The 17,157-nt window shown below is 37.0% G+C and overlaps 1 protein-coding gene across 1 annotated transcript; it reads right to left on the bottom strand.

Annotated features, from left to right (window-relative positions):
- Positions 1 to 4,062: 4,062 nt before the first annotated feature.
- Positions 4,063 to 14,503, bottom strand: lin28ab (lin-28 homolog Ab). The gene is made up of 4 exons (XM_053490206.1): positions 14,494 to 14,503; positions 13,491 to 13,666; positions 6,422 to 6,600; positions 4,063 to 4,489 (listed from the first exon to the last, which is right to left on the bottom strand). The coding sequence occupies exons 1-4, from the start codon at positions 14,501 to 14,503 to the stop codon at positions 4,273 to 4,275; spliced, it is 582 nt and encodes a 193-aa protein (XP_053346181.1). The 3' UTR covers positions 4,063 to 4,272.
- Between the last annotated feature and the right edge of the window lie 2,654 nt (positions 14,504 to 17,157).

Here is a 17,157-nt window from a genome sequence, read left to right as displayed (position 1 = left end):
GAACCCAGGTACAGTACTTGGGCGATCGTTGAGGCCGTTCAGATGGGGCTCCGTACCGAACCCACAACATACTGTAACTTGCCACAACATGGCTACATTCTTTGGTCATTTGAATACAAAATAGGTATTTCAATCCTTACTGAACACTGAATGTAATGCACAGGTTAGACGGCAACGTAAAATGTAAAAATTAAAAACAACAAAACAAATCCAAGCCACGGATGAGATCTTGTACTTCAAACTATTAAGCTATTAAATATATTAACGAACTTAAGAAGACATTTCAATTCAAAGTCTCTGATCCAGGTGGCTTGAAAAGTACCCATTGGGCACCGTGCAGCTTTTATAGGCACATTTGTTCAATATTTTGACATGTATCATAATTGGTCCTCATGATTTGTTTAGGAATAACGGTAAGCTAATAGAATTTTTTAATAAGTCCTTACAATAATGTTGTTAAGAACTTTTTTTACACTTGTTGTCGCCTCTAGAGTAAATGCTAAGACAATGTTCGAGCGGTTCACATGAACTACGACACATATGTTAACCTCAAAGTAAATTTCTAACAGCATTCAGCTTTTGTTCTAAAGTCACTGACCACTTGCAAAAGAACATGCATTCCAAGTCACAACACCTGATTTTTAGTTTAGCGCTAAAAACTAAATAGCATGCGCGCACACACACCCACACACACCCACACACACACCTTTCACATGACACATTTAAGTGGACGTTGCACTGGTCAGAGTGGCACACTCAGTCCAGGTCCACTTACATTTCAACATCCTGAGGTAGACTTGTATAGATTCTAAACAAGGTGTACACCTTGTTTTCTCTTTAATGAAACAAAAGAAAAAAAAAAGTTTAAAAAAATAACCCAGTCCCAAATACAACTATGAAAAAACTATAACTGTAGACACAGCAATTACTCAGTTGGAATCATTTGTATCACTATGAATCAGCAGCTTGGTTTTTCAGCTTTCTCAAACTGAAACGCTATGCCTACATGGCACTATTCTACTCTAACACCATCTACCATGCAAATAGAGAATAAAACAATTATATTATTATGTGGGGAAAATATACAAGAACAATATACAAGACGGAGGAATGTCTCATGCATGTCAAAAGTGATTGATTTGGCAATGCAAAAATGTATTAAGTATGAATCCAGAGGCTAAACATAATTCTCACACATACACTGCCTGGGGGAAAAAAAGTCAGCTTTTCAGAAGGGTCAAATCTGTAAGTGTAAAGTAGGTTTGAAAAATGAAAGGATAGTGCTGAACTGTCAAAAAAAACAAGATGAAAGAAAAAATAATCATGAACGAAAATCATCAAATGCTTTATATAAAAAATTTGCAGTAGAAATCAGAGTAGTGAAAGTAAGAGCATTTCCATATGCATACAATGTGATAAGGATTGGGACTAAACAGCTGTGTGGCCATAAGAAAACCACTTATTAGTGACACTTATGAGAAAAAAGGCTTCGGTTTGCCAGAGAGCATAAAGATTGGAAAAATTGTCATGTGGTCTTATCAGCCCAGATTGACCCTATTTCAAAGGGACAGGTGCATCATTGTAAAAAGGGAAGCCATATGCCCATCATGCATAGAGTCTACTGTAAAGCCTTTGGAGGCTTGTGTTATGATCTGGGGTTACATCAGTTGGTCTAGACTCAGCAATGTCCTCATCACTCACTCATCTTTTATACCGCTTTATTCTGTATTTAGAGTCGCGGGGACCTGGAGCCTATCCCAGGAGACTTGGGGCACGAGGCAGGGTACACCCTGGACAGGGTGCTAATCCATCGCAGGACACACACACACACACACACACACCGTCATTCACACACTACAGGCAATTTGGAAACGCCAATTAGCCTAACCTACATGTCTTTGGACTGTGGGAGGAAACCCACCAAGCACGGGGAGAACATGCAAACTCCATGCACACAGAAACGGGAATCAAGCCTGGCCGGGAATCGAACCCGGACCCTGGAGGTGCATTATTTTCATATATGAATAAACCACCACATTGTGCGCCGCAATCAAAACTAAAGAGAGTTGAAAGCAATGTTAAGAGTGTGAGATGTTTTTTTTTTTTTTTATCCAGGCAGTGTAAATGTGCCATGAGTTTAGGCTGCTTAACTAAATGGCTAATCATATTGTGTGTGTGATTTATACACACAATGTTTCTTAAGATTATCAAGACAGGATTTGAAAGCTATTTTTTTCCCCTAACACTCTAAAGAACTGATAAAACCTTTTCCAAGTTCACACCACAAATCAGTCACTTTGATCTCCTGCTATGAGACATACAAAATGTCCTGAAAACTTTCTCAAAGATCCTTTAAAAGTAACAGGGCTTCACCAAAAAAAAAACAATTTAGAAGAGTATCATTGTGATTCTGGCTTAGCTTTGGGTAGGATATGTTTGTTTTTTCCCAACCAAGCTTTTTAGATTAATTTCGCCACATTTGCCATTTTCCCTGAGACAGAAATGAGCAATGAACTCTTAATTACATGACTGAAAATATGCCTGTGAATTGGATTGCTTGACATTTGGCATAGATCAAATATATACAGAATACACTAATCACAAGATTATACCTGGAACAAATATAGCAAAATATAGCTGCGATTGAGAACTAGTACATCTCCACCGTGTTAACATAAAATCTGAGCTACAAATAAATAATCACGTTATACAAAGATTACAATTAGTATTTATATTAGAACATGGCGAAGTTCCCGGTCAAGACTCCCCCGAGAAATGAGGAGTCGACTCTGACGAAACTCACCATTCACTCTAAAACTGGAAAAATAAGAATAATCCAGAAAAAATAATAATTTTCTTTACTAGCCATAAACAGTTTATATATATATATATATATATATATATATATATATATATATATATAACCAATATGAGTAGAATAAATCCCCAGTTGGGAAGGTTCTATGAAATGCTGATTCTGATTTGCTGGGATTAGAAAGTTCACATTAAACAGCACCAGTGATAGCTTTAGGTTGTTTTCCGGAATAAAATGACAACTAACAGTGCAATATGTTATATATACCTTGGCTGTGGATTTCCAAATATACAGTATGAACAAACTCCAATACTGTTCTTATCACCACACTTGACGATCTTAAGGTTAAATCAAAGCACCATTCATCCATAGGAACCTCTGTAGACCAACTGGGGCCTGGGGAGGCCAATGGTGACCACTGACATTAGAGTGATACTGGATGTATAAAGAAATATGTGTTTTTCAAATCAGGTTTCATATACTTGACATTTAGCATTTTTACATTTTTACTGGTTATAGGGACAGTATTGGGTCATTTGGGTCTCTATAACGTTTATCCTGTCTACAGGGTCATGGAAGGTTAGAGCCTGCACCCTGGACCGGATGCCAATCCATCACAGGACACAATCGCACATATTCACACAATACTAGGAATTTGGGAACGCCAATTAGCCTAATCTCCGGGAGGAAACCCATCACCAAGCACGGGGAGAACATGCAAACTCCATCGCACATACAGACCTGAGGCGGGAATCGAACCCCCGACCCTGGAGGTGCCAGACCACACTGCTAAGCACTACATATTTGGAAATGCAAGCCGAGGGTAATTCACACTGCATGTGCACAATGATATTCAACAGATTCAACAGCTTCATCAGTAAACCGAACATTCAACTGGTTATGGGAGTCAAACTATGTAAACGTATGAAAACATTAATCACACGAAATCATATCAGTATAACAGCAGACACTAAAGCTGTAAATGTGTGTGTTTGTTCTTTGGCATTGAATGATGGAAATCTGACACTGACTTTGCCAAATAAAATGAAAATGCGCTTCACAAATGTGAAGGATTATTGCAATAAGTAAACATAGTTCGATTCTGATTGTTTCCGTACGAATCTAAGACACTTCGCTAGCTAAAAACAAAACAAAACAAACAAAAAAATCCCTGCTACAATCTTGTAAGTGGAAATCGATGAGAATTAATCGAACAAACCGGCTTTTCTGACATCCGATCCGCAACAGTTTCACAGTCTGAATTATTTCAAAGACAAATATCTCACTACTATAAATGACTGATTTCTTTTTTTTTTTAACTACAGTGTCATGCTAGTGAGAGTCGACATTCATTAACGCTGTTGAAAAGAGTCAAAACCTGAGATAAGTCCGTGAGCAGCATGATTGGTGCTTGCGTTATTTCTCCCTGACTGGGATACCGCGTCACCGCCCTGCGTTCAGTGGGAGGGATCGGGTGGTGAGGCCGTATGGCTCAGGATTTCTTCTCCCGCCGGCGAGCCGGGGGTTCCCTGAGATCCTGGCGATGCCTGCTGTGCTTTGATTGGACAGTTGGCTACCATGTGAGACATGCTTTGGCAAAAATGGCACTTCTTGGGCTGGGGGGGAAGCTGGCACTCTTTGGCATGATGGTCCGGGCCGCCGCAGTTATAACACCTGGATGGGCATGGAGATAGATCAGAATTGATCAGGTACTTAAGAACTTTTTTGTTGTTGTTTTATTCAGCAACTATTAAACATAAACTACAAACTGTACATGCATATCTATAGCATACACATACATACTATAGATTATTATTGCTGAAATGTAGATAACATGATGTCTTTTACATTATATGTAAACAATGAACATTTCTTGATTCCATCCAGCTGTTAGCGGGACGCAATAACCTATCAATTTAACCCAGCATGCACTGCGGTAGTGGATGTTACACTGCTGAGGATCCCAATCTCTCTCAAACTACACACACACACACACACACACACACTTAGGTCTCTCTCTCTCTCTCTATATATATATATATATTGATTAATTGATTGACAGATTGATTGATATTTCCTTTTGGTTTGGTCTTGTCTTTTGTGATTTTATATCTCCACTAGAGGGCATCGCAGTTAACCTTTTCACAAGGTGAAGCAGGATAATTAAGGAAGAAGGGGATTTGCACCTCTAGTTTTTACAATAAAAAAAAAACAGTTTTTAAATCTAAGTTCTTCTCAACCTTATCCGCTCTTCATGTAACGCATTAAATCATTGGGGCTTGCATATCCTTAGTAGGTAGATATAATAAATAATCAATATCATTATACATACTATAATACATTGTGTATTACGATGGAGTTTTAATAAGTGAGCAAAATTTTTATAATTTTTTTTTTTTACTGTGGACTGTAGAGCATACAAGATTTGATTGACAGCTGCATTGCAGATTAAAAATCACGTCTCATGGCGATACACACGAAAGCGTATGCGTGCACATTTAAGCTCTGCAATTAATAAATGTCAGAATATTGTATAACACGTGTGGATACAAATTTCTTATCGATATTTCAACCTGTAATGAGCTGCCCGCACTCTACCTAGCCTGCGATTCTTTCTCTTTGCTTCCCCCGGTTCCCAACCCCCTCCACATTTCCATTTCCACACACTCACACAAACAAACACACCACCTATTGATTGGCTCGAGAGCGGACCGGCAACCAGAAGAGGAAAACGGGCATCTCTTTGGCTCTTTGTTTTAATACAGCGGCGTGGCCTTTCACCTCTGACCCCTGCTCTCTGCCACCCACCCCCCAACCCTGCTTGCTCACATCGCAGCCTTCGGTTACCATGGGAACGGTCACCTATGACCCTCCTAAGGCATCTACATCTGTTATTAATTAAACGGACAGGATTTGATCCTTGATCCGCACCCAGTCGTACGATGACGGTGCCGATGACTCCCAGCAGGAGAAAATATACATGTTACAAGTAACGAGACTTACGGAACACGGATTACACTAGGGGACGCACATCAGGACGTGTTAAGAGAAAACCCTGGGAAAAGCGTGTATCCTGTACATACAAGGTGTAATGCTCAGCCTAGATCTGATTGCATGTAGATAGGCAAGAGGCAAGAGGTTTGTCTCGTAGCATCTCTTCTAGCATGTAAGATTTAATCACATGTATTTTTGATTCTTTTGGAAACTCCCTTTTTTCACAGCAAAATACAAATAGCCACGATGTGGGAGGGCTCCTGCTGAGTGGGGGTGGGTAAGGCTATCGCTCCACAGGGTTAACTCCTAAGCCTTAAGATTTTAAACAACCTATTGATCGGGGTCAGTTACTATTATGGGGGATGGGAGGAGCAAAATGCACTGCATTTGGCCAGCACCTGGAACGGCACTTCACCTTGTTGTTGTTGTTTTTTAATGGATAGTTTGGTATTTACCCATTTATTTACTCGTTTGTTTACTAAATCATGATCCCAGCCATTTTCATAAAAACATACAAATACAAAGGTAATCACTAACATAAAAATACAATATAGTTATAATAATAATAATACCATTTTTTAAATGTAACTTGTTTAAGCCGTGAGCACTCACCGATCTCCTTTAGAACGCCGTTTCTGGGCACCTTTGGGTCTCTTCTCGCTACCTGCACATGGCGCCCCTCCAGGACCCGTTACCCGCAGAGACTCCAGACCTTTCGACGACTTCTTAAAGGTGAACTCCACCGGCTCGCCCTCTTTCAGGCTGCGGAAGCCGTCCATGTGGAGCTTGCTCTGTTAGAAATTTGAGATCATGACTCACATCAGTACAATGAGTTTTGTTTTTGGTTTTTTTTGCGCAATAAATAGTATAGCCTATATGAACTAACCATGAGTTGTATGCTTTCCAATACCATTCTAGAGTGCACTTGTATATTTACTTATTCAGGCTTTATTATATATGAGCATGCTGAGCTTAAATGATGGTTTAAAGCTTTTATTAATATAAAGCAGAAATGAAAGGCTGGGGAAATTGTTCCATAATTCCGTTTCTTCTTTGTCGTTTACTGGGAGAAACCTCTAGTGGCTGATAGTCATGTATAAGCTTTTAGATAAAATGGTCTTGTTTTTGAAATGCAATGCAGTTTTGGTCAGTGCTTACTTCTAAATTTGAAAGAGTTTGCAGCTTAGATTTGCAGAAAGAGTTTTATGGCAACATATTATTACTATAGTTTTACTGTAAATATAATGTGAAATGAAGAACATAAGCTGATATTATTATGACCTACACATCAAAGAAGGTCAAGCTGTAATGGAAAATATTATTTAATAAATAATAATAGGTTTCCTGTCTATATGTGAAAATTTGATCTAACAAGATGTGTTTTTCTTTTTAATTAGGCCTCCACTAATTATTATTTTCTAAAATAATCACATCCCGCTTATTTTGACACATAATGCACTCACAATTTAAACAGCGATATTTAACTATGAAACGTTCTGTTTTTTTTTTACAAACGTACTTATCTACACTAACAGCAAATAACGGCATCTCATTAAGGTGATGCTCAACGATTTTTATTTATCGCCTCGATATTATACTTCTATTCCTGACTATGTGTACATGTAATAAACTGCAGCCTTCTGGGATTAAATAACTGCACAGATCCATATCACCACTTTTCTTTTTTTTTAGATTAATTGTGTAGCTTTAGTTTTAACAAGATATTTTCATGTTATAATGTGGAATATTGATCTTTTCACGTTTCAGGATAAGGTATTTTCTTGATGCCTTGTTTTTTTCATTATAACAAAAAATGTCATCTTATTTCAAAATAAAGAAGAATCTTATTATAAATTGTAAATTGTAGATATTTTTTTGTTATTTTCAAATTGGAAATTTTTACATTATAACATGAAATGTTTTATGTAAAAACATCAAAGGATCTTTTTCACATCGTTTAAAGATAAAGTATATTATAACCTCAAAATATCTCAAAAATAACATAAGATCGCATTATAACGTGAAGATGTCTTATTTTAAATCCATGTATTTCAAGGTAATAAAGTATCTTGGTATATTTGTATTTATTACTATGAAAATATCATTTTAAAATTATAATCTTTTGCAAAACATTTCACATTATTAAGTACAAATATCTTGTTAAAACATAAAACACATCTTGTTATGATATTAAACTTTTCACGTAAAAGCGTAAAAAGATTTGTTTCATGTTATTTTAAAATTAGGTATTTTTAATAGTAAAGCATTATATAATGTTAAAAATTACATATTATAGGATAAGATATTTGTATTATTTCAGGATATTATTTTTTTTTTTACTTAAAACATTTAATGTTATTACAAAACAATATATTTTTTGTTTTTATTTCATGACAGCAAAAGGCTTCTGAATGTGCTCCAAATAAAGGTTAATACTGTAAATCCTTAACGTATTTGACTTTGAAGAATAGTGAATTAATGTTACATGGATTAAACCTTGTATACATTCTGAAACTGCTTGCTTTGACTCCTGTAGATTTTTACAGTTTAATTCAATTTAATTCAATTTTATTTATATTTTAACAATGGTCATTGCCTTAAAGCAGCTTCACAAAATTAAAAGAAAATATATATTTTAGAAAATGCTATTACAATATTTGAGGTCAAATTCTAAAAAGTCAGATTAAATGAAAAAATTACTGTTAAACCATTACATTTTCACTCCCTGAACACTTGTTTAAATTTTTAAACCCAGGGTTGCCAGGGCTGTGTTTTTTGCACCATACTGGGATGATTTTTGGGACAAGATGGCAATGCACGGGCAGTGTCCTAAATTATAAATCCTTATAAGAAAAAAGGTTGTATAAGGATTACTGTTTCTCAAAAAAAGAAAAAAAAGAGGGGTAATTAAGAGACCTATGCAATAAAATTAAAAGCAATAAAATCTTAGCTATGGGAAGGGAATGGAATTGACAGTTACTTTTTTGATTAACACATTTTAAGGCAAAACAGGAAGCTAAAGCTCTTTTTAAAAAAAGTGCTAAAAATGCATTATCAGCCTTATCTTGCATTCCTGAAGAACACATTACTCTCAGTCATGAGTTACACCAATAATCAAGTAGATCATTTAAATAAGGCACCCAGAGTGGAACAGCTCACTATTGCAATCGTAATCATTTTGGACCAGTTTGACAAAAAAGCGTAGTGTTGTTGGATGGGGTCAGCTTTTGTGATGAGCCATTTGGCTCTACATTACATTTTTCTTATCTTAAAACCACACTATCACTGTAACTGTGCCAACATTTCGTTGTCAGGACTTTTATGTTATGGGTTGGTGAGACCTAGCAACTCCATTGACCAGAACCTCATCATCGGGACCAAATTAATAATGTTATGTATGAAAAATGTTGCTTTATTTAAAAAAAAATAAAGCAACCCAATGTCTTTCCCCAATGTTACATCCCATACCAATGTAAAACCACACAAAGTCGACATTTACTTGTCGGGTCCAATTCCCATTTCTCCCAAAGATAGACTTGAACTTTAGCAAGCACATCTCTGAAGACATCATAGCCCGCTACAGTTTCACATCCATTAAGAAAGCCCTACAAGTAGGCTGAAGATGGGAATAAAAAACCAATGAGAAGAGTGAGACAACGCCAATCTGGTTGAATCTCACACTGACCATCAGGTCAGAGAGGCGAGGAGATGTTGGAGGAGAAGGAGAGGGGGGAAGTGTGCATTCCTGAAATAGTTGCTCTACAGGAAAAAGGAAAGAGAGATCTACCTACACCAACAAACCAACATCTACTGGAAACCTGTGTCGGCAAAGGGAATAGATTATCTTCCGTTTTCCTTTGTTGAAGTTTACATTGGCTTTGAGAAGCTTTGACCTGAGTGGTGAAGGACTTCCCTTTGGATGACATAATCCAGCACTACCTCATATGACCCTTTTTTGGATCAATGTTCCTTCTATATCAAACTTTTATGCAACCTACATGGCCACCACATACAAGTCGTACCGCAAACTCCGAGCACTTTGATGAAAATTTTCAGACAAGCGATATTTTTTACGGATAAATTGTGCATGAAAAACATGACCAACAAGATTCCCAGTGGTCTTCAACTTCTTTCTCGATCCAAACCCTAATCATTTGCAGAGCGTTGGCATGGTGCGTGTGTGTGCCCCAGTTGAAGGTGAAAAGCCTGTGAAGGGTTATTTTATGGCCACCGCATGTCACCAGGCTTAACCCGGACACCTCTCTCGTGGGGAGGGGGTCGTTGTATGAACCCGGGGGATCTTTTGAAGTGAAGGCAGTGGGAAAGGAATTCAATCCTGATTGCTTGACAAGCTCTGCATTCCTCTTTCCCAACCCCCCACCAAGGTTTCCTGGAACTATCCCTGCATCCCTTCATCCTTTGACCTCTTCCACTAACCCCCCCCCACCTTCCTCCTCTTTAAGACTTTTTTATGAATGAGTCCAGCTAACAAGACCGCTCCATTTCCCTCCATCCACACCCTCCACGTCTTTGCTTTGTTGCTTCCGCTTGCTCGATGTGCATTTCCTTATATCACCTAAATGATGATATTTCCACCAAAGCATTCTCTTCATTCATTCATTCATTTGCTGCCCAGTAACATATTACAACAAGCAGGATTTCCTCTCTTCTTTTTCTGACAATGCCAGCCATTGTCTTCGAAGAACAAGCTGATTCCTCAGAAGAGACCCTACACAGAGCGTGATCAATAACTGTCCTGGAAGCATTGCGAGAAAGCCTGCCAACCGACAAAAATATATAATAATAATAATAATAATAATAATAAATAAATAGACTTGTTTTTATAGTAATCCAAACCAAACATCTCCAAATCGGAACCTTAAAATTTTTACATAGACGGTAAACTGCTGAATCATCAGTTGGCCTAAAGCTCTCGGGAGCTCAATGCATATGCTGATTTACACTGAAGGAAAACAAAGACTCCAGGACAGGCCCCCAATCAGCAGCAATTGAAAGGAAGGTTTGAAATGGACTGTGGAGACACAGCGTCTCATTAAGACGAATGTTGAACAAAATCACGCATAGGGGGGAAAAAACATATATATGTTCCAATTATTGAAATTTGCTGTTCAATTATATTATAAATATTTTTTTTTTACCAATAAATGCCCTCATGCAATAAACCGATCTGCCAATGCAACAAGGATACTCTAACCTTTAGAAATAAAGACAAATTGTTATGTATGTCTTATATTTGAGTTACTGTGAGCTTCCTACAGATCTTAGTAGATCCAAGGGTTTAAATTCAAGATATTCTCACTTTGCAAAGATTTTTGCACTGTTCTGCACCATGTTATAATTTTGAAAAAAAAAAAAAAAGCCCCAAAGGAAACAGCATTCATCAAGCCTTTGCTAATATCTAATCAGCCTGTTGTTTACCAAAGACGTCTTACTCAGCATGGGGAGGATATTACCTGATGAGGTTACAGAGCCAGTCGTCTGTAAAATGACCTAATCTCAGGGTAATTTTACAGTGACCTGGAATGGCAGTAATGTAGACGAGGCCATGCGCAATACACGAAGACAAGTAACCTGTTATATTGTACTAGGCTATATTTATTGTCTTGCATATTGTCTGTTAGCACTGTAACTTTTCTCATTTGCAATACATGTTGTCCAGGGACATTATTCTCACTTTTCTATAATATATTGCGGTAAGGCCTGGGAGATTGCTATTTCATTATGTTGTACTGTATATCTGTATATGGTATTGAGTGACAATAAAGCTCTCTGATCTACTAACCTGTTAAAGGATTTGCCAGTATATCCTGACTTCTGATGCTTATTTTTTTTTTTGGTTATGAATTTGCACCACACTGTTTGGATCTCACCTGGCATGAGTAGATTAAATAAATTATAATTGCAACATCACTGCTAGTGCTAATCTGCTTACAATGGCAAGAGGCGCCCAGGAAATCGAATGCAGAGAACCCCCTTTTTTAATCAGAAAGCATTGTCAATTCCTAGCTTAATATGCATTTTTTTTAAAAGCAAAGAAAAAAATCATAACCCCATTTATTTGCATGTATAAAGTCAGAGAGATCCATATGCACCAAAATACTAGAAAAACAGTACTAGGAAATTTTCTGTGCAGATCAACTAGGAATACACATTAAGATGTGTTTCTTTGCATCAGCTCTGCATTGTTAAAATCCTTCGGAAGAAATTCTCCTGACCCTTACTCCAAAAGACGAAATGTAATGTAAATATCCATGTAATGAAAACGCATGCATGTCTTACAGAATCCTCTAAAATGAAACATGCTACTGTATAGTACACAATATAAAGCAGTATATTCTCGGATAAGGATAAAAATAGACTCACGCTGTTTAGAGCTTGTATGCCATGATTAGGGAAAATATCATAAAAAAATATTTCTCCTGCTAATCTTATTAAAATACAAGAGCAATACAGAATCTACATGCAGATAAACCTTTGCTCAATCTCTCCAATGTTGTGAGCTGATCCAAGACGGAGTATTACCATTTTCTATTACTCACATTATACATTTAGACCCTGACGCAAAAGAAAAAAAGTAATTTATTGGAAAATAAAAGATCCACAATTGCTTTAGGGCTCTCGAGGCCTGATCTTTTCCCCATCTTTAACGTGTATAAAAGTGGCGAGATATCCTGCATATGAACTACAAAAAAAAAAACATAATGTGTACTGTACAGTTCCTGTGCACATCAGCTCTATCCATTTAGGTAGGTAGATACTGTAGGTACGACTTTATTGTCATTTCATAGTACAGGTACTCAGTAAGGAAATGCAGTGTAGCATCTACTATAGTGTAAATAGTAGTGTAAGTGTATTTACATACACAGTATTGTGGCAAATTATAAGGTGCAGGTAAAATAATAAGTAGCATTATATATACACACACATGCATACACACACACATACTATTTACATGTTACATTGCATTTCCTTGGTGAGTACCTGTACTATGAAATAATAACACAAGCATACCTATGTGTGTGTGTGTATATATATATATATATATATATATATATATATATATATATATATACACACACACTGTGTAACATGGCTATGCAGAGAGTATATGCAGTAACTATAGAACAGATAATGCTATGAAGTGGGAAATGGAATATGAGCAGAAATTTAAGCATGTAAAATTAGCACAAACATACATACACACATGCACACACACTGAATATAGAAAAAAGACAAAATTATATAAAAAAAAAGGAAGCCCTGGATTATTTAATGTATATAGAGATAAACTGTATGTATGTGGATGTGTGTGTGTGTGTGTGTGTGTGTATATATATATATATATATATATATATATATATATATATATATATATAGGCCTATATATATACACACACACATAAGAGAGTCTTATCACCTTTGCATTAAATTGAATATGCAATAAAAGCACATGCAAATTAAACATGGAATTGATTTATTTCTACAATCATGTAATTTCTCAGATCAAATGGCAATCACACAATTTTTTAAATCATAAGTTTGCATCCCCTCCCCATACACACACACGTGCAATGGCAGAATGTAATGCACATACAAGGCCTATCCCGCTCGTGAGGTCAGCAGCACGCGCTTGGATGTTTGGGCCCCCCAGGTCTCTCACCTGATGCACGAAGACGTCGATGGGCCGCTCGAGCGGAGCGCCGTCTCTGCTCGTCATGGAGAGGAAGCCGAAGCCCATGCGCACGTTGAACCACTTGCACACGCCGCTGCCACTGAACGAGGCCGAGTCCTCCTCGGAGTTCTGCGTGTCCTCGTCTCCGGTCTTCGCACAGCCTCCTTAAAGCGGTACAGTAAAGGGGGGAGGGGGGGGGGTGTTAGAGGCACGAGAGCGCGTTCAGACGGAGGACACAGGAGGAGCGCGCGCGGGGCTGAAGGCGCGTTTTACACGCAGCAGCTTTACGCACTGAGGGGGTTTAAATCCCACAGCGCGCTTCCTTCTTTTCCATCAGAAAATTATTACTAAGCGCAATACCTACACCTATTATTATTATTATTATTATTATTATAGTCATGTGATCAGCACCATTAGTAGTAGACATAATTTTATCAATCAATGATATATATACCTACAAAATAAAATAAAAATCCCCCTTAATGCTTCTCCAGCACTCCACATAAGCATTCACAAGCATTAATAAACATCACCCAAGCCATAACTCCTTACCTCTAGCCAAGCCCACCCACCCCTCCATAAATAAAATCTCACCTCTATAATAATAATCCCCCAAAAGCGATCCCATTTCTCCCATAATCCCTGCGTCTAATTCAATCCCAAATTGTCCGGTGAATCTATATTGATATTTCAGATTTCAGTATCCTCCTTTGGTCCTCAGGGGCCTTTGATAAACCAGGCAAGGGCCTTCTTTCCCGGATTTGTTACGCACACCCTCAGAGTTTCCATCGCATCTGGGGTGAAAATGGCAGAAAACAAAGGGAGTTTGGGACGCATTTTAAGCCTATCAGGGCGAAAGTTACAGAGAGGAGGGGTCCTTAAACCTGAAAGACTGAAAGACAATGAAGTAAAGCCAGCCCACCACCATGAAAGAGAGAAAGAGAGAGATGTGTGAAGGCCACTATTCAGAAGAGAACCAACAACACTATACCTTCAGCCATGGTTTAGGATATATCCAGCGTGCCTGCTTCTTCTTCTTTAATAATCCTGTTTCTTGGCTTGGTCATGTAGTAGGCTAGAGATCCTGCTTCTAGCTCTACACTGCTTCTAGCACTCCTGCCCCATGTCCTAACCCTAAGAATGTCAGGAACAACCTAACAACCCCCAACCCTTTCGGTCAAGTCCACGTGATGCTCAATTGCTGATAAATTGCGCATTCCACGGTTCTGGGTGCGAGAGGGCCCATAGTCATCACACCAGCCAATCAGAGACTGAGAGAGACCAGGACCTTTACCTAAACCAGCAGGTCCTTAGGGATATTTCTTTTTCCCCAACCACCCCCAACACATACACATACACACACACTGCCCTCTTCAGGGACTGCTGCCTTAAACCAACCTCAACCCCCCACAGTGTCACAAACCCAAACCACAGCCTATTTTAAGAAACATGCACCAAAAACAAAACATTACATCAATCCTGATATATATTTTTAGCAATTTTTAGAACTCTTAATAATTATACAGGCTAAGCATAAGGGCTTTGTTTCATTACATACAACCTATGCCACATACAATCATATGGTTCATTGTTGTACAGGAAACAAATATTAATTTGTGTATATAATACAGCAACATTCAACTTACTATCTAGCATATTTTTTGTAATATGATGAAATCTGTAAATTTAATGCTGTATCCATTATAAATAGGTAAGATATTAGATATACCGGATCTTTTTTCTTTTTTTTTTCACCTTGTCTTGGCTTACTAGATATTAAAAAAAATCCCTAGGCACATGGTACATTTATAAAATCCTCCAGATGTCAAAAAGCTGTTTATATAAAATGTCTCTGTCATACAGGTCATGAAGAATCATTACTTAGCCTTTTGCCAAACAAAAAACAGTTTTGTGAAAGTGCATCCAAGATAATGAATCAAATGTTTGGGGAAATAAAAATCTTTAAAATGTTTCCAAGCTTTATGGTGGATTAATAAACAGACTATATCTTAAGACGTTGTCATTAATTTCTCACAGCAGTGACAATGAAATTCTTTACTTATACATATAAGGTGAACAAGCTTAGCTTTTTTATTAAAACAAATTAATAATAATAATAATAATGTGTTTTTATCACTTTTTTAAAAAATGTGACAAAATAAATCAATGTGTATGGTTAATAAATTAGGATAATATTCATATTATGATTATGATTTTATTCTTATTCTTAATGATTCAATGAACTTAAAAATAATATTAATTTATTACCAGTATATATATGGGTCATCACTAAATTAATATGCAGTAACAGGGTTAAAATATATAAATATCAACTATGAAATAATCAAGAAATTTTAATGTTGCATTTAAAAAACCACATGTACTTGAAGTATTAGTAATATTAACCTAGTATTTTAGTAGTCGTTGTTGCTGTTGTTGATGTTGAACATGACACTTTAACATAGAAATTATGCTTTTCGTTTGCCTGGAAACCTGTGCTCTAGATCCTCTTAGGTGCCTATGAACTTTAACCAGGGGTTAAAATAATATTTTAATGTAGATACGCAAATGGAAATCACAACCCATCATTTTCAACAGAAAAATCTAATTCATTTCTCACAGGATCACAAGGATTGCTACAGGTTAATATTGGAGAAATTACATTTTGTGTATTCATATGTAGGGAAAACATGATGCCCTGAAATTTCACGTTTAACCAAGCAAGTATAAATGATATGTGATCACACATGCAAAAGATTCATATGAGCATGTGAAAGTACAGGGGCATGTGACCAAATTGAAATTATGCTAAAACACATCTGCTGTATGTAAAAGTCTGCTGCATGTGATGAGCGAAACAAAGCATGTGAAGAGTCTAAAACCACACGTGTAACTATGAAGGTTTGTGGTTTTGCCCTCAGGGAAAGCTTGCATGATTATTATTATTAACGCCTACTTATTGGGCTAAAACTGCTAATTCTGCTAATACTAAACTACTCCAACTCCTTCTAACAGTACTGCTACTGCTAAAACTGCTAATGCTGCTAATACTACTCCAACTCCTACTAATCATACTTTTTCTGCTAAAACTGCTAATGCTGCTAATAGTACTACTATAACTACTCCAACTCCTACTAACAGTACTGCTACTGCTAAAACCCTAATGCTGCTAATACTACTATTAAAACTACTCCAACTCCTACTAATGCTACTTCTACTGCTAAAATTGCTAATACATCTAATGCTATTAGTAAGAATACTCAAACTCCTACTAACACTATTTCTACTGCTAATACTGCAAAAAAACTACCAACACTGCTAATACTACTACTAAAACTACTCCAACTCCTATTAATGCTATTTATAATGCTAATACTACTACTAAAACTACCTACTACACTACTTTTATTGCTATTTGTTTTTAATATTTCTACTGCTAATACTTCTACCACTATTTCTTCTACTTCTACTGCTAATACTCATATTGCTAATACTGCTACTTCCACTGCTTCTACTACTTCAATTGCTACTACTGATACAACTGCAATTAAAACTACTCCTAATTTTACTCCCAATACTACGACTGCTACAACCACTTCTATTACGTCGACTACTTCTATTGCTAATAATGCTACCACTACCACGACTATACCTA

This window comes from Clarias gariepinus, chromosome 28 (genome assembly GCF_024256425.1).
Source record: "Clarias gariepinus isolate MV-2021 ecotype Netherlands chromosome 28, CGAR_prim_01v2, whole genome shotgun sequence".
NCBI lineage: Eukaryota > Metazoa > Chordata > Actinopteri > Siluriformes > Clariidae > Clarias > Clarias gariepinus.
This window is presented reverse-complemented; position numbering and strand designations above follow the sequence as displayed.

Coding starts and splice junctions, on each gene's coding strand:
- lin28ab (XM_053490206.1), bottom strand. Junction 6,601..13,490: donor TCGACGTCTTCGTGCATCAG/GTGAGAGACCTG, acceptor AATTTCTAACAG/AGCAAGCTCCACATGGACGG. Junction 4,490..6,421: donor CGGCGTTCTAAAGGAGATCG/GTGAGTGCTCAC, acceptor ATGCCCATCCAG/GTGTTATAACTGCGGCGGCC.